General features: G+C 36.6%; 2 protein-coding genes and 1 pseudogene across 3 annotated transcripts; all 3 read left to right on the top strand.

Annotated features, from left to right (window-relative positions):
- The first annotated feature begins 12,142 nt into the window (after positions 1 to 12,142).
- Positions 12,143 to 17,601, top strand: LOC143550643 (uncharacterized). The gene is made up of 14 exons (XM_077041257.1): positions 12,143 to 12,528; positions 12,831 to 12,920; positions 13,556 to 13,617; positions 14,037 to 14,119; positions 14,545 to 14,634; positions 14,728 to 14,850; positions 14,919 to 14,996; positions 15,069 to 15,154; positions 15,821 to 15,869; positions 15,959 to 16,015; positions 16,100 to 16,230; positions 16,304 to 16,387; positions 16,453 to 16,522; positions 16,616 to 17,601. The coding sequence occupies exons 1-14, from the start codon at positions 12,296 to 12,298 to the stop codon at positions 16,961 to 16,963; spliced, it is 1,584 nt and encodes a 527-aa protein (XP_076897372.1). The 5' UTR covers positions 12,143 to 12,295; the 3' UTR covers positions 16,964 to 17,601.
- A 1,672-nt stretch (positions 17,602 to 19,273) lies between these two features.
- On the top strand, positions 19,274 to 20,874 carry LOC143550639 (tetratricopeptide repeat domain-containing protein PYG7, chloroplastic-like). Its single transcript, XM_077041254.1, has 3 exons — positions 19,274 to 19,533; positions 19,614 to 19,760; positions 20,443 to 20,874. Exons 1-3 carry the CDS (start codon positions 19,309 to 19,311, stop codon positions 20,722 to 20,724), a joined length of 654 nt encoding a protein of 217 aa, XP_076897369.1. The 5' UTR covers positions 19,274 to 19,308; the 3' UTR covers positions 20,725 to 20,874.
- A 2,431-nt stretch (positions 20,875 to 23,305) lies between these two features.
- On the top strand, positions 23,306 to 25,120 carry LOC143550638 (protein SENSITIVE TO PROTON RHIZOTOXICITY 1 pseudogene; annotated as a pseudogene). The gene is made up of 2 exons (XR_013138366.1): positions 23,306 to 23,352; positions 23,637 to 25,120. The product of XR_013138366.1 is annotated as a protein SENSITIVE TO PROTON RHIZOTOXICITY 1 pseudogene (transcript).
- The last annotated feature ends 1,802 nt before the right edge of the window (positions 25,121 to 26,922 follow it).

Here is a 26,922-nt window from a genome sequence, read left to right as displayed (position 1 = left end):
CCGTTGGGCAATTGGTGCTATAATCCAGATTATTTCCTATCAAGTTTCAACTTTTCATACCCATATCACCACCAATGGCCTCTCAATCAACCTCTGCTTCATCAACCATGCCATCCTCAGTTTCTCTCTCATCAAGAACTTTGCCGCCAATGCCTCCTCCAATTACGGGAGCATCAAGGACCACCGCGACTGTAAACAAGACACAAATTCCAGTCTTCCAGAGCTCAAAAACCACTGCTGCCACTTCGGTGGTCAAATCTAACAACGATGTTTCTGCAATGTTTTCACAGGTTAAGGCATACATGGAGCAGCAGAACAAAACCAACCAGGGAATCCTACATGAAATTGAAGATCTCAAGAAAAGAAAGAGGTCAGCAGAGGATCAGACTCCCTTGATGCCTAGGGTGCTAGATTTCACTACTCCAGGATCCGTGGCTCAACATACTCAAGGATCCTCGATCCTTCAGCAAGGATCATCCATCCTTTAACCAGGTTCTGTGGGTCAACAAACTCAAGGATCCTCGTTCTTTAAGCCAGGATCATCTATCCTTCAATAGGGGTTCATGGGTCAATAAATTCAAGGATCCTCGTTCGTTCAGCCAGGATCATCTATCCTTCAACAAGGGTCCGTGGGTCAACAAATTCAAGGATCCTCGTTCCTTAATCAAGGATCATCCATCCTTTAACCAGGATCCTCTTGGTTGTATCCTCAAGGATCCTTCAGCTCCCAACCTCAAGGATCCTTCTGGCAGAATCAAGGATCCTCAGAAATTCACCATCAAAGGTCTTCTGAGGTCCATGAAGGGGACATCATCCCATGTAGACCTTTGCCTCTGGTGGACCTGCTACTGTAGCAGATGCCTCTTATCTTAACTACACTTCTGGGATGCCAACATTCAACCCACCAAGAGGTAACGCCTATAATCACATATCCTCATACACTAACCTTGGCTCTATGCAGGATACAGGTATCAATCAGGCTACGGCTAGGGAACTTCAGAAGCTTAAGGATATGATATCCAGCATGCCAGGAGTGGTTTGTCCAATTCCTGAAATACCATAAGGGAGCCACAAGCTGTCCAGATTTGCTCCACTGATATGCGATGCGGAGATCCCGAAACGCTTTCAAACCCCCAACATGAAGGTGTGTGATGGGACCACTGATACGGAAGAACACGTGGCTCGGTATAGGGAAAGGATGGAGATCAATCCAATTCCTGAAAGACTCAAGGAAGCTTGTCTATGCAAGGGTTTCGGATCCACACTAACAGGATCTGCACTTAAATGGCTGCTAAGTCTTCCTCCTTATTCTGTTACATCTTTTTCACATTTAGTTAACTTGTTCAACAGCCAGTTTTCTTGTAGTAGGAAATTTGAAAAGTTAACTAGTGATTTGTATAGAGTTGTCCAACCTTATGATGAATCCTTAAGGGATTTGGTTACAAGGTTTGGCAGGGAAGCCCTAGAAATACCTAATCTTGACATGGCTACTGCTGTTGAAGCATTCAAGATGGGACTTCATAGGGGCTCCCCCTTTTATGATGATCTTGTGATGACTCCTTGCAGGTCTTTAAATGAAGTAAGGAACAGAGCACTAAGGTTCATACGGCTGGAAGACGACAAAAGGATCCAAGAACGATTGGGGGCTCAGACAAAGCAAGAATCCCATGACAAGAATAAACGATCCTCATACAGAAACAACAACTCGAAGCCGTACTCCAAATTCAACAGTCAAAACGTCCGAGCTGTTAAAGAAGGAGATGATGATGATGAAGATTACCCCAGCATCTCAGAATATTGCTTCTCTGTAGATACCCATGGCTTGATTTGTGCCATGAAGGATATAGGGGAGAAGGTAAGGTGGCCCCGAAAGAACGATAAGTCAACCACCTTCAGAGACAAATCCAAATGGTGTGCTTTCCATGAGGATTTTGGCCACATGACGGACGATTGCATTGGTTTAAGGAGGGAAATTGGATACCTCCTAAGTAAGGGCCATTTAAAGGAACTGTTGGGAAGAAAAAAGTCAAGGATCCAGGATCCTGAAGAGGTTCCTCAAAAATCAACTCCGCCCCCACCAGATGCTCAAGTGATCAAATTCATTTCCGGTGGCTCAGACATATGTGGAACTTCCTTCTCCGCAGCTAAGAGACTTGCCAAGGAAACCAAGTTGGATAATGGGGAACGACCAGTCATATCCCCCACTTTGACGACTGACAAAAGGATCTTATTCGATGAAGAAGATAAATCAAGTATACAGGATCCTCACCACGATGGTTTGATTGTCACTTTGTTTATTTCTAATCATTATGTACGCAGGATCCTGGTAGATGGTGGGAGCTCGGTCAATATCATCCAACATGATGTTATTCAGAAGATGAACATCTCGATTCAGAGATCATTCCAAGGACATCGGTGCTAGTTGGTTTCAGTGGAGAAACCAAGAAAACATTGGGGGACATCAACCTCCCAATCTACATTGAAGGGTTAAATTCTTATCAAAAATTTTGTGTTATTGACAATTTGTCTTGTTGCAATGTTATTCTTGGCAGACCTTGGATACATGGAATGAAGGTTGTAGCCTCTACTTACCATCAGTGCATCAAACTACCAACTCCTTGGGGAGTAGTAAGGATAGATGGTGACCAAGTGGAAGCTAAGAATTATTATTCTTCATCCATGAATCCGACAGCTAAACAAACGATAGCATAGCAATTACAGCAAAATCCTAGGAATGTACTGGAAGCTCGAGAGCAGGACCTAAAAGAAGTATCCTTGGATCCCGAGGATCCAGACATGAAAGTCTTCCTAGGATCCAGTATTCCCAGCAAAATCTAGGAGGATTTAGTATCCTTCTTGAGACAAAGAAAATCTACCTTCGCCTTCAAGCACTCAGACATGACAGGTATTTCAAAATAGGTAATCACTCACAAACTAGGCCTTGATTTATCTGTTAAACCCGTCCATCAGAAGCGAAGAAAAATCGCTCCTGAGAGGAACAAGATCATACAAGAAGAAGTTGAAAAACTTCTGAAGGCCGGTATGATTAGAGAGGTTCAATATCCTCGATGGCTAGCTAATGTGGTCGTTGTTTCAAAAAAGAATGGAAAGTGGAGGGTGTGTGTCGATTTTACCGATTTAAACAAGGCATGCCCCAAGGATCCTTTCCCATTACCACATATAGATTCCATGGTGGATGCAACGGCAGGACATGAGTTGCTTACCTTTATGGATGCTTCCTCTAGATTTCAACAAATTCAGATGGAACCATTGATCAAGAGGATACAGCATTCATGACTCCTACCGGCATATATTATTATATTGCTATGTCGTTCGGACTAAGAAATGCAGGGGCAACATATCAAAGATTGGTGAATATGATGTTCAAGGATCAGTTAGGCAAAACCATGGAAGTCTACATAGATGATATGGTGGTAAAGTCGAAAAAAGCCGAGGATCACCTCAGAGATCTTGAAGAAGCATTTAATATCCTCGACCAGTACATTATGAAACTGAATTCGTCAAAATGCCATTTTGGTGTTAAGGCTGGAAAGTTTCTAGGGTACATGGTCACCAAAAGAGGGATAGAAGCAAGCCCCGAGCAGATAGAAGCCATTATCAACTTAAAGTCTCCTGTGAATGCCAAGGATGTCCAGAGGCTGACGGGAAGAATAGCCGCGCTCAATATGTTCATTTCCAGATCCTCCGAGAAATGCAAATACTTCTATGACATCCTTAGGAAGAATAAGAAGTTTGAATGGACGGTGAAGCATGAGGCTGCGCTTACAGCCTTGAAGGATTACTTATCCTCAGCTCCAGCTCTAATGAAGCCCGTGGATGGAGAATCCTTGTACCTATATCTTGCTGTCTCATGAAATGCAGTAAGTGTCGTCCTAGTCAAGGATCATGAAGGTGAACAACACCCCATTTATTATGTAAGTAAGAGTCTTTTAGACGCAGAAGCCAAGTATTCTCATTTAGAAAAGTTAATTCTTGCACTCATTATGGCTTCTACTAAATTAAGACATTATTTTGAGACTCATACTATTATTTTGAGAACTAACTATCCTGTTAAGAATGTTCTTAGAAAGCCATAATTGTCAGGTAGGATGGCTAAATGGGCTGTGAAGCTGAGTGCATATGACATTCAGTATGAGCCTAGAACAGCTATCAAATCACAGGCACTTTCAGACTTTGTGGCTGATTTCAGCAGTGATATGCAAAAGCAAGCCGATATAGAGGTTCGACAACTAGAAGAAACCAAGGATCCTTGGATCCTCTTTACAGATGGAGCGTCCAACGTAAGAGGAACGGGATTGGGCATACTACTGAAATCGCCACAGGGGGGCATAATACCCCAGTCCATTGCATGTGCATTCCAAGCCACCAAAAATGAGGCAGAATACGAAGCACTCATCGCAGGTTTACTTTTAGCCAAACAAATGAGGATCAGGTATCTTCAAGTGTATGTAGATTCTTTACTTATAACTAACCACTTTAACGGATCTTATACTGTGAAATGTGAGAATATGATCAAGTATTTAGAAATTGTGAAGGAATTAGCAAAATCCTTCGAGTTGTTTAGTATCACGCAGGTACCAAGAGAAGAAAATGCTGGGGAAGATGCCTTAGCAAACTTAGCATCATCATTGAAGATCCCAGATGATGTAAAGATACCTATCATTCATATATTTTCTCCAGCAATTGGAAAACAGGAAGCTGTGGAGGAAACAGTGGATTGCACAGAAGAACTTAAGGATCCTTCATCCTCTCAAAAATCAGGATCTTGGATCCTTCCAATTAGGAAGTTCCTTCAAGATGGAGAAATCCCTACAGGGGAAAATCCTAAAGCTTTTAGGTTGAAGGTATCACAATTCATTATTTTACAAGATATTGTATATAGAAAATCTCTTGCATGTCCTTATTTGAGATGCATCGAGGATTCTGAAATACAAGAGGTTCTCCAAGACTTCCACGAGGGCGATTGCGGCAACCACATAGGGGGAAGAAAATTATTCTCCAGGATACTTAGGACTGGATACTTCTGCCAACAATGAAGAAGGATGCAATGGAGTATTCAAAGAAATGTGATGCTTGCCAAAGGCATTGAAACATCCTACACCAACCAGCAGAACCTATGTATCCTATATTCTCATCATGGCATTTCAAGAAGTGGGACATGGATATCTTGGGTAAGCTACCTAAGGCACCAGGAGGAAAAGTATTCATGCTTGGAATGACTGATTACTTTTCAAAGTGGATTGAGGCTGAAGCATTCGTTCAAGTTCGAGAAAGGGAAGTTATATCCTTTATTAAAAGAAACATTATAACTAGATTTGGTATCCCATCTGAAATTATTTGTGACAATGGTTCCCAGTTTATCGGGAAAAGAACCACTAAAATTTTGTGACAGCTGGGGCATCAAGATGATTACATCTACTCCAGTACATCCTCAAGCTAATGGTCAAGCAGAGTCTAGCAACAAGATAATCATCAACAACTTAAAGAAGAGGCTAGGATCCAAGAAAGGAAACTGGGCTGAAGAGCTACCTTATGTTCTTCTGGCCAACAATGAAGAAGGATGCAATGGAGTATTCAAATAAGTGTGATGCTTGCCAAAGGCATTGAAACATCCTACACCAACCAGCAGAACCTATGTATCCTATATCCTCATCATGGCCTTTCATGAAGTGGGACATGAATATCGTGGGTAAGCTACCTAAGGCACCAGGAGGAAAAGTATTCATGCTTGCAATGACTGATTACTTTTCAAAGTGGATTGAGGCTGAAGCATTCGTTCAAGTCCGAGAAAGGGAAGTTATATCCTTTATTAAAAGAAACATTATAACTAGATTTGGTATCCCATCTGAAATTATTTGTGACAATGGTTCCCAGTTTATCGGGAAAAGAACCACTAAAATTTTGTGACAGCTGGGGCATCAAGATGATTACATCTACTCCATTACATCCTCAAGCTAATGGTCAAGCAGAGTCTAGCAACAAGATAATCATCAACAACTTAAAGAAGAGGCTAGGATCCAAGAAAGGAAAGTGGGCTGAAGAGCTACCTTATGTTCTTTGGGCTGACAGGACAACACCCAAGAATGCAACGGACCAGACACCCTTCTCATTGGTGTTTGGATCAGAAGCAGTTATCCCTACTGAAATGGTGGTTCCTACAGCCAGAACAAGCATACGTGATCCTGAGGTTAATAAAGAAATCCTCCTTGAAGACTTGGATACTGTTGAAGAACTCAGAAACCTAGCCTAGATCAGAATGGCAGCATATCAACAAAGGGTAGCTGGGGCATATAACAAGAATATCAGGATCATAAGATTTCTAAAAGGAGATTTAGTTTTGAGAAAAGTCTTCCAAAATACAACCAATCCGGCTGATGGAAGTTAGCACCCAAATGGGAAGGTCCTTATTAGATCGAGTCGGAGGCAGGAAAGGGGGCATATCATTTGCTCACTATGGAAGGCAACAGGTTACTAAGAGCATGGAATGTTGTCCACCTCAAGAAGTACTTTTTCTGATCAGGATCCAGTATCCTAAGAGGATATATTATCCTTAAAGGATCAAGGATCCCCAAAATTGGTAATATCTATCCGATTACTTATCCTTTTCAATTTCTTATTATTAATTTAAGGATAACGTATTCTTAATATTTTGTTCCTTCCAAGTTTTAAATATCAATGCAGGATATTATTAAGATGTGTAATGATCAAGAGGTTGGCCACCTCTCCTTTACATTCAAGGTACTATACTATTTCCATTGGCCTAGCCCACGTTTGGATATGATCCCCGATGGTCATATCCTCCAAGGTTTAAAGGTTTTCACCTTTCTTATAAATTAGAGTTTCTACACTCTCGCCTGGAGTGCACGCTATCCAACGTATAGTCCGGGGCAGCGGGACCAGTACACGCTTAGTGGCTGACAATTTCATTGTCTTCGGCTGTATGGAGGATCCTACTATTTATGGTAGACGTACCATACCACCGATTTATAACGTTATCACGTTATCTTAAGACAAAGGTTTCTAACATTTCATGTTAGCTAAGGTTTTGGTGTTTTCACGTCACTCACGTTTGGGCTAAATCCCGGTTTGGGCGAGTCCCTAGTTGACATCCGTATCCTTGGGCCAGTCCCCAGTTTGGTCTTGTCCCCAGTTTTTGGGCTTGTCCCCAGTTTAACACCAGTTCACGGGCTTGTCCCCAGATTACACGGGCTTGTCCCCAGTTGCACGGGCTTATCCCCAGTTTATTTTATGGGCTTGTCCCCGGTTTATTAGGTTTAATCTCAGATAATATCATAAGTTATTTGCATCAGTTTTATAAAGATTGCAAAAGGATCAATACTTATGGTAACTTAGGTCTAACCAAACCTTACGGTATGATTTCTGTTTATCGGTTTACACTTATTTGATTTCAGTTTATATCTTTATAAATATAAGGATTCATTATTCTCAATATATTTTTATAAGGAATTAAGATCCTGGTTTATTTTTGCAAGGATATTTATCCTAAAAACTTTTTACTAAAGAATATTTCTCAAAACTTTCAACAAGTCTAAAGCTATATCAGACAAACTTTCAAAATAACAGACAATCAACAGATAGTTAAAAGATACTATTTATTAAACTTACTTGCAATTACCAAAAATCTTAACCCGGATTTCACCATTCAAAAAATGGACCATCCACCCGGGTTAAACAGGTGTTACTAGTTGTTCATGATTTGCAGGGAGAAGGATATACAACCGGAAGGGAATTTCCCATGGAAACTCCTGGCTTGTCAAATCTCATATGTTTTTGCAGGAAGTTTGAATTCAAAGGCAAAATGACTGTTGTGATCTTATCACAACCGCCATTTTGGGGGCAATTGTTAGTGCACAGAAATTTGACACTATGGATATGTTATCCTGGCATATGTTTTGGATCAGTTATCCTTAGCGTGTGTTCCAGATCCTGTCAGGATCAAGGATCCACAGTACTTATTATTTACTAATAGTTGTTCTCATGTGTAGTCTTATATTTAGTAGGTATAACGGTTAGAAGACTCAGTCTATCCACTACCATGCAGTCAAGAAGATATTGACGTGTCTGGATCAATTATCCTTCTGAAGAGTTCCAGAGCTATGTCAGGATCATGGATCCTTGGTATTTGGTGCTATTAACGGTTGTTTCTTATATGAAGGCTGATATTTATCAAGTGTAACGGCTCCAAGACCTGGTCTACCCCCTATTTCGCAGCCTGAGTGATGGAGCACGTGGTCAAAGTGGCAGTTACGATTATATTGAAGGCAATGGCAGATTTTTAGGGATTATTAGTTAATAGTATTTATTATTCATAACTCCGTTGAGTTATTTTCTTTGATGTATAAATTGAGGCTATGATCAGCTAGGAAAACACACCCAACACAACAACACACTCTGCTCACTACGAATTCAATAGCAATACACTCACACACACTTATAATTATTATAAACACTGATCATAATCTCCAACCTTGTATCCTCATTTTTCATATTAATAAAGTGGTGATTGACGATTTGTCATCACCCGGGGTTTTTGTGCCGGCGATCCGACCAAGATCAAGGGCTTTTCCTCGTAACAAATCCTTGTGTTCATCATTATTTCGTTTACATATTCATTATTATCATCATAGCACTAGACCTCACAATTACGAATATGGATACACTATCCTTGAGTGATTTTTGTCCAAAACAATTTGTTTTTGTTAAAACTTGTAAATATATATGGGTTGTTAGATTTCAATAATTCATATTGAATGGTATTGGACGATAATAATCCTTATTCATTTTAATGTCACCGGCGGTCCCAAATTAAAAAAATTGGTCCCCAATGGCCCCTCGTTAAAAGGGATTTAACGACGTTATACTTTTTCCCGAATTTAAAAATAATTGTTTTAGGGCGTTTGATCGAACGGAGGATACCAGTCGATTGATGTAAAACTTCGTTCAAAACAGTGCTCCAAAACGATGAAATGATGCTTTAATTCGGGTGTTTGAACTTACAATTACACAAATTAAGCCGTTTGGATTACCGTTCAAGCTAAGTTTTACATCAATCGACTTGTATCCTCCATCCGATCAAAAAGTCTAAAGAAGTAGTTTGTAATTCGGAAAAAAGTAGGTCGTTAAGTCCTTTTTAACCGGAGACCATTGGGTGTCAACTTTTTTTAATTTGGGACCGCCAGCGACAATAAAATAAATAAGGATTATTATCGACCAATACCATTCAATATGGATTATTAAATCTAACAACCAATAAATTATTAGGTTCAAAATGAAAAAAGGTATACTTTTAAAAAACAACATTTTTAATATTTATAATAAATTTTATATAATTATTTAAACCTAAATTATATATATGTGTGTGTAATAAAAAATGGTTTAGGTTGGGTTGTGAATTGGAATAAAAAGTTGGGTTGAGTTGGTTGTATAAGAGGAAGATAGATAAATTAGTTTTTAATTAAAAGTTGGGTTGAATTAGGTTGTGAATAAAATAGTCTAAGGACCCATTAGAGATAGTCTTATGGGGCTATCGGCCTACCTCCCTAGCCCTTGGCACCCTCGTTCCTTTGCAGCTCGCCGTGTTAAGACATATGGGGACATTGTGCAACATGTAGCGCCACGTAAGCATATGAGTTTTTTTGGCTAAAATAGTTGCAGTGGATGGAGCCCATTTAAATCATTACCATATTATTATTTGTAAGGCCGCGGTCCCGGTGCTCTACTTGGAAGTTGGATTTACTCATAAACACAGTTCTAAATATCAAAGTGAATTAAAACTTTCGCGGAATAATATAAAAAGTCAACCATTCATTACAAACATCCATAACTTGTCTTTTAAAAACATAACATAAAACATAGCATTCAAAACATCATGACAAATCTTCAGATGCCAGCCTCTTCAATCCTGCCATGTGTCCCACTCAAACCAATTATCTCAGTCTATTAACCTGCGTGTATACTAAAAGTCAGCTACGCTGAGCGAGTTTTAGTTAATCAGGCAACATACATTGCATTCACATACTTACGTAAATACGTATCCGAAGATATGTACTTTCATCTTTCATTACATACTTACATACATACATACTTTCATTCTTTCTTTCATACTTACATACATACTTTTATTCATACATATACGTTTTAAAGAGCATTCCGCCCTATGACCATCGCAGATATTATTAGGGTATGTTCCCTACATTCGCGGATATTATTAAGGTCTGTTCCCTACATTTGCGGACATTATTAGGGTTTGTCCCCTACATTTGAAGATATTATTAAGGTCTGTTCCCTACATTCGCATATATTATTAGGGTCTGTTCTCTGCCTAAACCATACCTTTCATCCATGCTATAACCACATATATTTCTTTACACGTTCATACCTTCGTACATACTCATTTCATTACGTACTTTCCTACATACATATTTCATACAAGATATACTAAATATTACTTTCCCCGTCGCTACGTGCAATATCCGAAGATCGTTCACGCACCGACGAGCTTTCATTCATACATACTATCACATAGTTCATAATAGCATACACTTACCATTTAAGTAAGTGTATTAACATTCACATTGAGTGTGCACACAGCCCCGAAAACATAACAAGGAATTGAGGCTAGAAACTCACCTGAGTCCTGTTACATTCACCGTTAATGGTTGTTCCTTTATTTAGCTGTGGGCGACTAACTGTATAACAATTATACGTATCAATTAACTATCACTACCCATATCACGTTTCTAGTTTAATTATAACCCTCAACGAACGGGGGTCCGGGGGCAGCGGGGTTCTATGGGCGGCAGCCCCTAGCAGGGTCCAAGGGGCAGAGCCCCTGGTTGGGTTCGAGCTGCCAGGTCAGTTTGGAAAATTTTTATTTCCATTAACTATCTTAACACAATTTTCATTAGAATTCTTAATTGTTATTTTATTTGTTAACCCACAAAGTTCGAGGGCTTCTCTGTAATTAATCCATTCTCTTCTAAGTTCAGGGACCTTTATGTCATTCTTTTAAAGTCTAATTCGTTATCCAGTTCGTTAACGAATGGACTCATTCGTTACTTTTTAACGTTATAACGAACTGGTTTTACAACGAACTGGTCTTTACAAAGAACTGGTCTTTATAACGAATTGGTCTTTTATAACGAACTGGTCTTTTGTATCGATTTAACCCTTATAACGAATTGAGGGTTCATTCGTCATTTCCCCGTAACGAATTACTTAACGAACTGCTGCTAATTCGTTATTTCTTCTTCACAAATGGGCATAACGAATTGATGTTAATTCATTATTCTCCCATTAACGAATTAGGCTTAGGTCAGAATGTCAGGGAACATTCTCTAACATTCCCCACTGTTCCAGCGCTGCTATTGCCGGAAAAGCGAGATCTCGATTGTTTCACCACCGTTTTCACCGTTTTTCGTCCCGTTCGATCCAGATCTGAGCTAGGGTGATCCCTAAGCTCATCTTTTGATCGGTTTATACCCGATTCTATCCGGATCTCGTGACTTTAACGGTTTGTCGGCTCGTCGTTTCGCGACTAGATCTAGCGGTTTAGGATCCATGTAAAATCATACTATCATTACCTCGGGCCGGGAATCGATTCTTCTTCTTGGTTTCGGCTAGAGAAAAAGAGAATAAGAGAGAGAGCTTAAGTGTGTGTTTTTGGTGGTGTATAGAATGAGTGAATGAATGAATTAAGGAAAGGAAATGGTTTATATATTATGGGTCATAGGCTTGAGCCCATGGTCTTTCTCCCTTCCTTATTAACCCAAGTCCATTATCCATATTACTTAACCCAACAAAGCCCGACTCATAATAACTCATATTTTATTTTATTAACCGAAACGAGAAAATGAAATGTTACATTATTTTATTAAAATAAATAAAAAAACAAACTCATCAATCACAATCCATCATTTCCCCACACCCAGCACTGCCCACCCCATTTAAAGCGCCCATAACGATCCGTGAGGCGCTGTTCCCGGCGGCCGCCTTGACTCCCCCTTTAGTAGGTGGTGGAATATTAAAATGTTTACGTGTTGTATAGTCGGTAATGTTGGTTTAGAAAAAAAAAAAGAAGTTTAGACATAAGGACACGTAATAATTGGATGTACGGCCTCGTTTTAAACGTCTTGAAAGTCAAAACCAGCGTTCTCTTCTCTGCTAATCACAATCACAATCACAATCACTACTAGCAGTAGCAGTAGCAGTAGCAGGGTTTCATTTCACTGATCCGATCCAATCCCAAAATCAAATGGCCGACGATGCCTTGGGCCTCATCCTCCAGGGCTTCACATCCATACCAATCCACCATTACGCAGCTGCTGTCTTCTTGTTCCTCGTCATATTCATCTACAATTTCTTAGAGTTTCACTTCCTTCACGATGCCTTCACTCTCTTCCGTGGATCTCCGGTCTCATTAACCTACGATTCCGCCTCCCTTGTTTACCATGGCGTCGTCTCAAACTGCCGACTTCTTCATGCCAGGTTATTATTATTATTATTATTATTATTATTATTTAACAACACTTATATTTACGTCTTCTGTTTATTTAAACTGATTATTTTAATTTATTTTCCCCCATTTTTTTTGTAAATTTACCCTAGAGTTTCAAAATTTCATTATTAGCACAAGTTGGATGTTCAATTTTTATGAATTCATCAGATGCTTATGTCACTAGTGCTATAATAATAATTATTCATGCAATGTGAATGAATGAATGAGTTTATTTATTAGAGTCATTATATTGATACAGAACCAATGAATGAATCTATGGTTATTTAATTAGGTACATGGCTACGCCTTGGCTCTCGAGTCCTCATATTCAAACGGCCTTTCTCAACTTTCATGGCAAACCTCCTCTAGTAGATTATACAAGGTATCTATGTATGTGATTTTTTAGTATGATGCAATTTTTACCTTTGGTTTGATAAAACCAAGTTGTTGATATTAATTACAAAAGCAACATGCTAACTATTAACGAGTAACGACTGATAGCTGAATGTTTGTATTCATGTCTTAGCAAAGATAATGGTTATTATGAAAGCATGTGAACATTGTTTTGTAAAACAGTTTTTAGCATGAGTATTAAGACACAACAAGAGTTATTTGAGTTGTAGGTTGTGTTATACATATGTATAAATTTAAATAATTAAATGATAACGCACAAGTTTAGATGCAGAATGGACAATTGCAAATTTGTATTTTCGGTTAAACAAGAATTTAAATGCCATAAAAACTCAAATTACAATACAAAAGTGAAAACTCTAATTACAAAACAAAGGAGATTTCTTATTATATCAATTTGTGACAGAACATATCTAGAGTCTAGACAACTTGTCTAACTAGACAATCTTGTCTAACATAGACAATCTTGCCTGACACGTAAGATTATTACAGAAAATGAAAATGTATTTTTTAAATACAAGGAATAAATGTGAGAAAAAGTAAACAATAATTACTTTTCTGATATCTAATTCTATAGTTGAGTTATAATATATTTTTATTTTGCAGAAAATTGTTTCATGCATCTGATGGCGGTACATTCGCTATGGATTGGCTAAAGAGTTGTGATGGTAGCACAAACATGATCAGAAAATTATCTATACTATTTATCACTGCACAGTACACACTGCAAACACACACACGTTATATTATCCTGGTGCAAACATACAAATTATTATCCTGTGACTCTTTGAGCATTTTCCCATTCATGAATTGAACACACCATACCTCTATCAGTACACGCGGTATATGCATTAATTTGGGTATCAGGAAAATAGTGCAATTGGACTAGTTAGTTATAAGAGCACTGTAACTGTATGATACATCTTGCATGAACTTAGTAATAGGGTATTAAGCTTGGTATTGTGTAATTTTTTGAACAAAAATGTGATAATCAATCTTGGTTCTAATAGCATATTCCATGATGAGAATTGGCAAACATGCTTGTAAGATTTTATTTGGGGTTTAAAGTTTTTTCATAATCTTGCAGTGTTGGGAGATTCAACATATGAAGATGATAAAACCCCAATCGTTATTGTAATCCCTGGATTAACCAGTGATTCCTCTTCAGCTGTAAGTTCAAATTATTGTCTGCAAACATGGTCAATGTCAAGTCTGCATGCTTACTAAACGTGTTTTGATTCTTACGGGTATTTTGATAAATAAATACCATTTCTGTTGTAGTGCTATGTTAGTTGTAATGATTACATACCTTACTCATTATAGGTTTTTAATTACAAACAAATACCATATGAGTGTTGCCAGAGGGTAAGTACGTTCTTGTGTCACAATTATGATCTTTCTTACTAATTCTGCGCTTTGATGTTCATGGTCATTTCCCTAGAAATATAAGATAGTATGTGACTATCTGTTTTTATACGTGTTACATATATATGTTGTTTCTTTCTCTCAGTCACTAGGAATGTGTTACACTCTGCACTTGTATTTCATAAAATGAATTAACATACAATCCTTATTGTTCATAATTTTGTTTTCAGTACCTGAAGCATCTTGCCTACTCGACAGCAAAGCGAGGATGGAATGTTGTTGTTTGTAATCATCGTGGACTTGGAGGAATTTCTGTTACTGTGAGTTGTACTTTTCTGCACTCTATGTTTGGTTCATTTGTCTTGTAATGTTTTCAACACTCAAGTAAAGTTGATGTTAATTGTTTAATTCAGTCAGATTGCTTCTATAATGCGGGGTGGACACATGACATACGAGACGTCGTCAACCACCTTCATCACGAATATCCCGATGCACCTCTTTTTATAGTCGGGACCAGCATTGGTGCTAACATTCTGGTACAACTTTCTGGTTTAAGCGAAGTATCCAATTTGTCATTCTGGTTTCAGAATGTTTCTTGTGACAGGTAAAATATCTCGGAGAATATGGGGAGGATATTCCTATTGCTGGAGCGGTTGCCGTCTGCTGTCCTTGGGACCTGTTGGTTAGTTTTCTACTTTTGCAGAATAATCAAATCATTCCACTTCACATTTAACATGATATTATTATTTGGCAGATTGGGTCTAGATTCATATGTCGCAGGACCGTTCAAAAGTTCTATGACAGGGCTCTTACTGTTGGTCTTCAAGAGTACGCACAACTGTATGTGCTCCATACTTTTAATTGAATCATTTCCCACTTTATAGTTACAAGGTTACAAGCCCATCTATTACATGGGTTGAATAAATCCGACCTGAGACCAACAGTTTCTATGAAGTTTTGTATGTTGATGTCATCAGCCATTGGTTAATTATGAAATAACGTGGATTTAAGAATTATAAATAACAAATAATGAAGATTTAAGAATTATAAAGCTATATTTTAAGGTATAACCTAATTGAAATCTTATGATTTAGTAAATTTTAATAAAATATTATTATAATCTTGATATTTTATTATTTAAAATGTTAGCGAAGCGCCTCGCTATGAGAATCTAGCTTCGCTAACGTTCGGCTAAGTCTTGAACCTTCGCGCTGACCGTTCGCTTTCTCAGTAGCAAAAGCGATTCTCTTTGCCCCTTAAGTAGAAGGACAAGAAAGATCTTCTTGGTTTTCTTGCTCCCGCTTCCTCATCTGCGCTCATCAAGTCAACTTTGCTCTTTGGGAGGTGAAAGAGCGCTTGAAGCGGTCAGACCATTACTATATAACAGGAGAGAGAGGCAGGAAACCAAAATCTAAACTTCACCAAAAGTCGACATGTGGCTACCCAAGTTACTTATTCATTATAATAAGATGTTTCTACATGTTGAGTTTTGTTTTTTCATTGCAGGCATCAACCACTTTATTCAAGACTTGGGGATTGGGATGGTATTGTCAAGGTAGTAGGCTCTATATATTATTTTAAAAGGTTGGTTATATGGAACATAAACAACATTATGTAACGTATCTTTGTTACTCCCCTTTCTAGTCACGTACCATCCGGGATTTTGACAATTATGCGACCCGTCTAGTTGGGAAGTATGAGGTAAACCTTACCTTACCTAGTTTACCACTTTAAACATCACATATTAGTGATATTGTAAGTGACCTTTTGTTTTTCTTGTTGAAGACTGTGGATGCATACTATAGGCATTGTAGCAGTGCTCAGTATGTGACAAAAGTTCGTATTCCATTATTATGTATAAGTGCTTTAGATGATCCTGTATGTACTTGGGAGGCAATTCCCTGGGACGAGTGCAGGTATTCTCACGCATACAATAAATTAACCAAAGCAAATTTAGATTAATAATATGTTATTATTCTTCGTTCATAGAGCAAATAAGAATATTGTGCTGGCTGTGACACGACATGGTGGACATCTTGCTTTCTTTGAGGGTCTTACTGGATCTACTTTATGGTAAGTTGAAGTTTGATTGTATTAGAATGTTTGCTTGTTTGTTTAATGATGACATCATAAGACAGGTGGGTGAGAGCTGTGAACGAGTTCCTTGGTGTTCTGCACAACAGCCCCTACATGCATAAACAAAAGAAGGCGAGTTGAACTTGAACTTGTTTTATTTTGCTGAATAATACTAATAGTGTATGATGGATGATGTTACTAACAAACCAACAAACATGTCAACAGAATCCTCCACATTCAGTAGAAGAAGAATCCTGTGTTGATAAAGGCCCATATGTTAATGTTTCGAACGGAATGGTGTCTGCAATCAGCAATCATGAGCCGTTAACAAGTGATGATCAGTCAAAAGTGGATGATGATGATGATGATGATGATAAAATTGTTGCACATGAACATGTGGTCACCCCTCCTAAAACAAAGACGTTAGATCTGTTGAAATGGTTGAGTCAAGTGTTACTTCAAACTAGAAGATCAACATGGATCCTGTCAGCATTGCCGTTGCTTGGTGTCGCAATTCACTTCTTCTTTATCAAGAAATTTAATAAGTTTCTACTTCCAAAACTACTCAAGTAATTCCATACTTGATTTCTATATATTATTTGTTGAATGGCATGGAAGACCTTAGTAAATCAACTGTTTCCAGCCAGTTCAAATATAACCAATATTATAAAATATATTAAATAATAAATGGGGATGCTGATGTGAATGCTCTAATAGCTAAATAGAAATAGCACAAATTCATTTAATGCTAGAGCCTAGAGGCATTATGTATTATATGTAAAAGCATCCTTTAGAAAAGAATAAACACCATATAACTTATTTCTATATCGTCTTCAGTACTTCAACATTTATAACGTGATTATGTTTGAAAGTTTAGTAAATTAAAGAGTAAACAGTGTTTCTTTAGGTCTATTTTGGGTTGAAAATTTTGACCTTAAACTTCATGTATTAAACGATCATTTTTATATTAACATGTTACACATTTCGGTCCTTAGTGTAACACTCCGTTTTCAGAAAACAAATCAAGGTGTTTGAAACTTTTAATGATTTGAAAGTATATAAAACGAGTGTTGATGAGTGTGTATTTAAAGTACAAAATGATTCGTTGTGATAGTTGGAAGTCCATTTTTGCAAGTGGTTTCGGCCAAACCGTAATTTTAGTCGCTTGTTTTGTGATAAGGGACGTATTGCCATACATAATCAGTCTATAACTTCAAACCATGTATGAATCTTGCATTGCACCACCTCTTTATGTCTTAGGTCGGTATATAGCTTCCCTGAATGTGGTATCAAAGTTTAAAAACATGTATTTTCTTCAGTGTTCATGAAAAATCTCAATTAATAGGTGTGCTAACTTCCTAACCTAAAATCCGGGCAACAACTCAAAAAACCTCTAATGAATTTCAGCACCGGTCCATATTCCAGAATGATTGCACCAGTTTGATGAAGCTTCCTAAAACTTAAATTGTTTCTTCGACGACCCTAAATATCTTCCTCGACTTTTTGCACATAGATAACAAAATCTAAGGCGCTTTTGTTTGTCTTTGCAATCGATACTCTCTCCAACCATAAAAGCCATCAAATCTTATGGGAGAGATTGTGAGCTTGCACTCTTTTGACCAACAAATGTGACAGCTGATAAGATGATTGAGTGTCTTTGAGACTCTAATAAGTTAAAAGGTGTTTGACAATTACAAAAAATCATTTTTATTTTAACTTTTTGATAGAAAAAAACAGTTTTCTAGAAGTCTCAAAATATGTCTTTTCAAAACGGTTTTGAAAAAGTTAATAAACAGTTTTCAAACCTTATTCTACTTTTGGTAAATTAAAGTCTAATTTAATTTTGTAGCTTATGAGATAGTGATAGCTGTGGTGGTCATAGGTGGAGTTAGGAGGGTTTTTTTTTTCTTTTTATTCTCTTTCTGTTTTTATAGTTTTAATATTAACTTTGACTAATTATTTTTATAATATCTAATGGAAGCACAAAATGACGATATCCATCTATCCGGAGACAATTACTTGTGCTTGAAAAATCAAAACAATATGAACCACACACTTAATTTCTTCTTCTTCTTGCTTAGCCAATAATAATTAAATAAAATGATGAAATGAAGTGAAGTGAAGTGAAGTGGAATAGAAACAGAAATAATAATAATAATAATAATAATAATAATAATAATAAAGTTATCTTGAGGCAGCAACCAGACTCTCCGTTTGGAAAGAAAGAAGACGACGATGATCCTTCAGTTACCTGCTCTGAAGCTGAAGCTGAAGCTAACTGCCTCCTCTGGTATTTCTTCTTCTGTTTTGAATCCTCACAAGCTACTTCCTAGCTTCACTCCTCATCATCTATTCCTTCAGGTCTCTCTCTCACTCTGTTTCTTATGGTTTCTGTAACTTCTGGAGATAACAGATACTATTATTAATCTAAAACTAACTATTATATTTAATATATATATGAATTTAGAGTTTTATGTTTTCATTTATCTTTCTTTAAACAGACATGTAGTAGAAGAGGAATGGGGACTTTTCAGATACACGCATTACCTATAATTCATGATGGTAATGCCATAAACCTTCTTCTTCTTCTTCTTCTTCACTTTTTGGAACTTATTTTGATCAATGTTTATTATACTCTTGTTACTGTTATTATTATTATTATTAGGTTTATTTACTAGGATAGCCTTAACTTACGTTTGCCATTTGGGCCTATGACTCTAGTCTCTACCACAGTTTTAGGAATAAGAACAAAGGCATGATTTGCTAAATACGCCCCCACCCTATATCAATCAATCAATCAATATATAGGATAAGAACCAGCAGTAGATTTAATATATATGGATTCTTAGTGGTTCTGGTTGTCAGTTATTTTTGCAGAATTAGCTGGTGAGAAAGATGTGAGAAAGAAATTGATTAGTATGGCAGTGTTTTCAAGTGGATCAATGACATCCGCGGCAGGAGCAATGGCAGCAACTGAAAATCTCAAAATGAATCCTATTTATGAGGTTGGGGAGTTGTTTGAATTAGGAATCCAGCTATCCTACCTTCTATTGCTGTTAGGATTACTTGGTGTTGGAACCTTTTTTGTCATACGCCAAGTTCTTGTCCGCAGAGAACTTGATCTTTCGGCTAAAGAGTTGCAGGTACATTCATATTACGACCCAAACTCATAATAACTAGTCAGTCTGGTTTGTTTTATATTAATTTGATATTAAAATGACAGGAACAAGTGAGAAGTGGTGATGCAAGTTCAATGGAACTGTTTGAACTCGGGGCGGTGATGTTAAGAAGGAAGTTCTATCCAGCTGCTACAAAGTACTTGAATCAAGCAATTGAAAAATGGGATGGAGATGACCAGGATCTTGCACAGGTATTCTTGTTATTATTATTAACATTAATATTGTTATTACTACTGATACTACTATTATTAATTTATTATCACTATCAGAGAAAATTGTGAAAATGGTCCTTGTGGGTTGACCATAGTGCAAGTTTGGTCCCTAGGCTTTAAAAATTGAAAACTTAGTCCTAACATTTAAGAGGGCTGCACGTGTAGTCCCCACCGTGAATCTTAGTTAGTTTTTAACAGATGTTGATGTCATGTGCCATCCATGTGAGGGTGATTGTGACTTTTTAAATTTGAAATCCTAAGAAAATACTCTTTCAAACTCCAAAACTTCAAATGTCGAATTCGTCACCTTCAATTTGTGCAAAACCGATGGTTTAGTGCATAATCGTAGGTGATGAAGTCACGTTAAGAGTTCTGAAGTTTAAAAGAGTATATTATTAGGGTCTATAATTTGTAAAGACACAATCACCCTCGCATGAATGACACATGACATCACTTTTCTATTAAAAACTAACTGGGATTAATGATGGGAGCTTAACGTGCAACCCTATCACAAATGTTTAAATTAAGTTTGCAATTTTTATAACCTGGGGACCAAACTTGCAATGACCGTTTGTGAAAATTTCTCTTATTGTTATAACTTCCCTTTAAATGGTCAACGTCAAAACAGGTATAGTTTATAGAATGTTTTGATATCTGTCAGGTTTACAATGCTTTGGGTGTGAGCTACGTTCGCGATGGAAAAACCGACAAGGGAATATCTCAGCTTGAAACAGCTGTGAAGATTCAGCCAGGGTATGTGACAGCTTGGAACAACTTGGGTGATGCGTACGAGAAGAAAAAAGACTACAAATCTGCTCTAAAGGCGTTTGAAGAAGCCCTGCTGTTTGATCCCAACAACATAGTGGCACGCCCCAGGCGAGACGCTTTGAAAGAAAAAGTGCAAATGTATAAAGGAGTTCCTCTCAAGTCTAAGCAGAAATGATGATCGGCAGGCAGTTTCGCCTATTGTTAATTTGCTTTGTTATTGAAGGTTTAGAAATTTTGTTGTGTTATAGGGAACTTGTTTAAAGTTCATGAAATGTGTTTGTAAAAGTCACATCTATGTTGGAGAATGTAGTCATGTATGTATCAATTGATGACCATACTAGGGATAAAAAATACTGATACTGGTACCGAAAATACTTGGTAAGGTACCGTAGGCAAAAGTTCGGTAAAATATCAGTAGTGTAGCGTTACAATCCCGAAACCTCAAAAGTGTTGGTGCCATCAAACATAAAAGCCAACAAAAAACGAAGACAACAAAACAACCCATCTAAGATATACTTTTACAATATTCAGATCAAGTTAAGAGATTTTAACCAGCATTCTACACGAATAAAAGCAATAACAATTGTAAAGTTAAACACTCGAGACCTGTACAACTCGTACTTTGCTTAGAATAAATGCTAATATGGTTCGAAAACCACTAACTGGTTATAGTGATTAAACACATGTACGGGGAAATATCTCTGATCCTCGTCTACTTCTTCATCATGTACTATAATTAAACATTTAATGACACAAATACAAGGAATAGTAAACACATTTTTACAATGAAAATAAACGTCTTGGATTCTTCTAAACACCTTGATAATATAGATGGCATTGGTAACAAAACTTTTTAAAAAAGAGCATACAACTTTAATTTGTTAGCTTATTTATTTAGAAAACATCATCACTCTGATAGGGTGGTCGTGTAAGTTTTTTCTAAAAGTTTCATATCATTTAAAAATATATTTATTAAAATTTTGTTTGCTAGTACTAGGATGATGAGTGATTGTTGTTAAAATTAAAAATTATATTTATTAAAATAATTGTTTTTAAAGAGTCAAAACAACTTTACTTAACACAAAGATCGAAAGTCGTCCATGTGCGTAAGCACATATGTTAAATCACTTGGGTTTAGAAAGTCGAGATGAGGTTGAGAAACCCAAACCTAACTGAACCGCTTGCTTCCTTATTCATTAGGAATGTCTATTGTGTCAGGTTAGCGGGCTAATGGGTTGATAGGTATCAGGTTAATGTGTTGAGATTGTTTAACCCTAACCCAACCCATATATTTCTTCGTGTCATATCAGGTCGACCCGTTTTAATTTGTGTCATGTTCGGTTCAACCCATTTTTACCTTCAATTATGATTACGAGTAATACCAAGTGACTTACTAACAATTTTAATAATTAATTATTCTTTATTCATATAAAACATTTTAGTAATATATGATAGATTAAATTATTTTTGTGTGTTTATCTCTTGTTAACAATTAATAAATTTGATTGTTACGTATTTAGCTTAGATACGAACAAACAAATAAACCATTGAAAATGATCTATAAAATATAAATAGACTATTTTAAGTTTATAACTAATAGAATTAGAATGTCGTAAGTGACAAGTGGATGAAAGTCTTTTAAAAAAAATTAGTTTTATTTATAAAAGGTAAATATATAAAAAATTAAAAATTTGAGTTTTTAACTTCTAAATTCAACACTTTTTATCTCTAAAAAATATTAATTTCCCTAAAACTCCTAAACAGGCTAACGGGTTAACCCACATTTTAACGGGTCGGGTTCAGATTGACATGTTTATTAAAACATATTATGTCAGTCAACCCAAAACCTATATATTTTTCGTGCCGGGTCGTTTCGTCCATATTATTCACTAGGAGTGTTCTTCGGGTTCGTTTTTCGGGTTTCGGGTTTTTCAGGTCGGGTTATTCGAGTTTCAAAGTTTTAAATCTTGACCCGAAACCCAACCCGAATCTCTCACGTGTTTTTCGGGTTCGAGTAATTCGGGTTGGGTTAATCAGGTTTCGAGTATCCTAGAAAACAAAAAACAAAAAAAAATTAAAACCTACAATGCTAAAATTAAAACAACATATTATTATTTACTCGTAAGCAAATAATCAATTAATAAACTTACATAACTTGATAAAACAATCCAAAAGAAGAGTAAAACTAACTCGAACCACAATCGTCTTCAATCGGGCGTGATTTGGTTGTTCGATTACAATTGCTATTAGTAACAAACGGAAAACATAAACTATCAATAAACAATCAATCAATAATAGTTGTGATGACAACAATCAATTATGACCAGATTCTGATAACGTTAGTCGCTAATACTAAGCCTATTATGCATAAATATATATATTAAATTTCAAAACTAAAAGTTTATTCGAGTTGACCTAAAACTTATAAATCAAACCCGAGAACCAACCCAAATTACTTCGGTTCAGGCTCGGGTTAATCTTTTCTTGTGTTCGGGTTTTTTAGGTCGGGTTAGTTTGAGTTCAGATACGTGTTTTCTTATTTTGGGTTTCGGATAAAAGTGACAGCTTTGTAGTATTCACAGATAATAATATTCAGAAAAAGAAAAAAAGAAAGGTGAAGAAAGAAGAGGTGGAAGCATCGTCACTTGTTTCTACAATCCCAAGTCAGATTCCTCCTCTTCTCCTCTATTATTATTATTATTATTATTATTATTATTATTCAAACCCTATCTATCATCTTCATCATTATTCATCAACATCTTCATTTTCTTACTCATGCTTCTTCAATATCAATAATAATCAGGTAATAATTAACCCTCTCTTGCTTCTGCTTTTGATTGATATTATCATTCATTGCTTCTTCATTCCATTCCCATGCCCCCAATTTTATTCATGCTTATTATTTTCTAGTTGACTTTTTTTTTTAATTTTCATTCTTATTTTATTATATTAATTCGATTGAGGATTAAATGTTTATTTGCTGTCCATTAATCTCAACTGTTAGTCTGTTAGGCTGCCAATTGATTAATCGACTGATTCTGATTATGAATTTGAATTTGAATTTGAATTTGTGTATATCTGCATCAGATCTAACAAATGGACGCTAGAAACAATAACCATTTACCCCAAAACACCTCTAGTGTAATGAATCATCACCCTTATGACTCCCACCAACCCTCCGTTTTCGATTACGATTCCATCATCAGAAAACATTTGCAGCAAACACTCCAACCTTCGTTGACCCAAGTCAACTTCATTCCACAACAAACATCGAAATCTCAGTTGTGGGATCCCAAAACCATGCTCGGTAACCTCTCCGTCATGGAAGATAAGATTCATCAGCTCCGGGAACTCGTGCACTTGATTCTAGCCAAGTCATCTGTTGATCAACCGGATTAGCTTCTGATTCAACAGCAGCAGCTCGTTACTGCAGATCTTACTTCAATTATTATTCAACTCATATCGACCGCAGGTAGTCTTCTTCCTTCGGTCAATCGTTTCCCGAATGCAAATCCGTCTGTCGGTTATGGAGTCAACATGTCCGATAATAACTATAACGGTAATGGTAATGCTAATGGTAATCATAATTATCATAGTGATAGTAATACTCTTAGGAATATGGTAAGCAAAGTTGAGGATCATCCTGCAGAAACCGATCATGTGGATCATATGGATGTTCACGAAGACCATGACGATGATGTGGAAGAAGGTGAGCATCTCCCACCGGGATCTTATGAAATCCTGCAGCTTGAAAAGGAAGAGATTCTGGCCCCGCACACGCATTTTTGTGTATATGCGGAAAGGGTTTCAAGCGTGACGCCAATCTAAGAATGCATATGAGAGGTCATGGTGACGAGTATAAAACGCCTGCAGCGTTAGCAAAACCGCATAAGGAAACTGGGTCGGAAGCAAAGCTTGTTAAAAGATACTCGTGCCCGTTTGTTGGTTGTAAGAGGAATAAAGATCATAAGAAGTTTCAGCCTTTGAAGACTATACTGTGTGTGAAGAATCATTATAAACGAAGTCATTGCGATAAAAGCTTCATGTGTAGTCGTTGCAACACGAAGAAGTTCTCGGTTATCGCGGATCTTAAAACGCACGAGAAGCATTGTGGACGAGACAGGTGGCTTTGTTCGTGTGGTATAACTTTTTCAAGAAAAGATAAGCTTTTCGGTCATATTTCTCTTTTCCAAGGGCACACACCTGCAATACCCTTGGATGAACCTAAAGTTGGTCAATTACATGATCAAGATGATAATAGTAATAATACTAATAATAATATTCAAGGGTCTAAGGAAGTTGGATTCTTTGATTTCAATTTCAACTCAAATGTTACAAGTGGATCCGGGGATGTTGGAGAGCCAAGTGGAACCGGGCTTGTTGGGGAGCCGAGTGCTTGTTTTTCACCGTTCCAAGACTTTTCTAGAAATATGTTTGACGAGTCGGACAGTTTGTCATTTCTGTTATCAGGGTCGTGTAATTACATGTGGAAGAACGGAGGGGAGTCGAGTTCCAAAGATCAATAACGACGAAATTTCTATTTTTTATGTTTCGACATTGCATTTTAGGTAGTCAGCAATAGCTTTGTATTTGAATAAATAAATTGATGGTTTTTTCTTTTTATTATATTTATAGCTACTTTGATTTTATGGTATTGTCCTATCAGTTTGTGTTTTGGTATTTTCAGTAATCTTACACTGTCAATTTATACCTATAACCGGGTCGGGCTTTCTGGGTAACAAGTCTAAACGGGCAATTATGGTACACCTTGAAACAGATCTGGTTATTTAATCGATTGGATTGTTGTTTCCTTCAAAGCACTACTTGTGAGGGTAACATGCAAAACACGGTTCAGTGTTCTCTTCTGTTAATTTTGAAGTGCATGTTTGATATTTTGGTTTTAAAGACCTTTTACATAGAAATTTGTCTTAAAACAATCTTCTATATGTTATAGCTGATTTTTATGTAGTACATATTTTAGATGCCTACTATTGTTTCTTTGATTTTATTTTATGATTTTATGTGCTGCTGAAAACTAAATCTTGAAAATAATTTTCCCAAAGCAACAAAATGAAAAGCTTTTTAAACTGATTTCCAACAAGGAGGGGTATTATTATTATATTATTATGCAACTTCTTAGGGTCTCCTCCAAATTGTTTTGTCTACTCTAGATGCGTCTCTCATGGCATCACATGTTACTATGTTACTTGACTTTTCTTTTTTTAAAGATTCCTTGATTTTATATTAGGGGCATGTACTGCTCGATTTGAGTTGATTTTGGGCTAAAATCGAACTAAAATCTGATTTTAAATATTTGAACACCCTTCGGTTTTGGTTTATCAGGTTTTTGGTTTGGTTTTGATTTTGCTATTTAAGTTTGAAAATTATAGGCTGGAATAATATTTTGGTCCAAAATAGTGATTTTCGGCCCAAATCATTTTGTTAATTAATAAGTAAAATATTATTATACATTTAAGCTAAAATATTTAAGTTACTTATTTATTAAATTTTTTAAATTACTTGAAATAAAGAAGGACCAAATGTAAATCTTTAAATTCGGTTTGGTTTGTTTTATTGCATAGAAAACCAAAACCTAACCATAAGTTCGATTTTTGTAAAACCATAAAACAATAAATGTCGTTCTTTTTGTTCTAATTATTTTTTTAAAATTCTAAATTATTTTATTTAAAAGATCTTACAAGTAACCGAAAGATTATCTTTCCTTCAATAATAAGTTAAAGGTTGGATAAAAGTCCGATGGAAATTTCCGTCTACACGGGTATTATACCGACGAAGTTCCATTGGTGTTGATTTTCACTGGCGAAATTGCTAAGGAATAACACGTCAGTGAAAGCTCAGTTTTCTTGTAGTAATATGAGTTTGAAAAATGATTATATTTATTATACCGGACATTATACCAACATAGTTCCATTATATTTATAACAACACGGACAATCTTGAGTGTTGTATCACGTCTAAAATGTATTTAAACATGTTGTGGCTGACTAAGAGGTGTGTCGGGCCTTGGCGGCCTCTTATGCTGAGTGTAGTGGGCGGGAGTTGGGGGCGAGAGAGGACGGCAAAGGGCTAGAACACCGCCCCCCCTGGCGATTTTTGGGCGATTTGGGGCGGGGCGGATTCTTTTTATCGCCTAAACTTTGAGAAAATAATATTTTATTATTTTGACCGTTGTCAAACGGTACAAAATAAAAAAAAATTAATTAAAACAATATATTATATATCTATATAAACATATACCTTCTTCACCATTTCATATCCTTCTACTTCATTTCACATCTATATAAACATAAACCTTCTTCAAAAAATTTAGCAAAATGAATCCTACAAACAACCCGAACCAACCGACACTCGT

The sequence above is a fragment of the Bidens hawaiensis genome, unplaced genomic scaffold (genome assembly GCF_021521415.1).
Source record: "Bidens hawaiensis isolate Kalapana, Puna unplaced genomic scaffold, B.hawaiensis_p1.1 tig00016121_1, whole genome shotgun sequence".
Classification (NCBI taxonomy): Eukaryota; Viridiplantae; Streptophyta; class Magnoliopsida; order Asterales; family Asteraceae; genus Bidens; species Bidens hawaiensis.
This window is presented reverse-complemented; position numbering and strand designations above follow the sequence as displayed.

Excerpts from the sequence above, each read along its gene's own strand:
- LOC143550639 (XM_077041254.1), top strand. The coding sequence starts at position 19,309 with ATGGCAGTGTTTTCAAGTGGATCAATGACATCCGCGGCAGGAGCAATG. Across the intron at positions 19,534-19,613 it reads TTTCGGCTAAAGAGTTGCAG|GAACAAGTGAGAAGTGGTGA; the intron begins GTACATTCATAT and ends TTAAAATGACAG. Across the intron at positions 19,761-20,442 it reads ATGACCAGGATCTTGCACAG|GTTTACAATGCTTTGGGTGT; the intron begins GTATTCTTGTTA and ends GATATCTGTCAG.
- LOC143550643 (XM_077041257.1), top strand. The coding sequence starts at position 12,296 with ATGGCCGACGATGCCTTGGGCCTCATCCTCCAGGGCTTCACATCCATA. Across the intron at positions 12,529-12,830 it reads TGCCGACTTCTTCATGCCAG|GTACATGGCTACGCCTTGGC; the intron begins GTTATTATTATT and ends TTATTTAATTAG. Across the intron at positions 14,120-14,544 it reads CCAGTGATTCCTCTTCAGCT|TACCTGAAGCATCTTGCCTA; the intron begins GTAAGTTCAAAT and ends TTTTGTTTTCAG.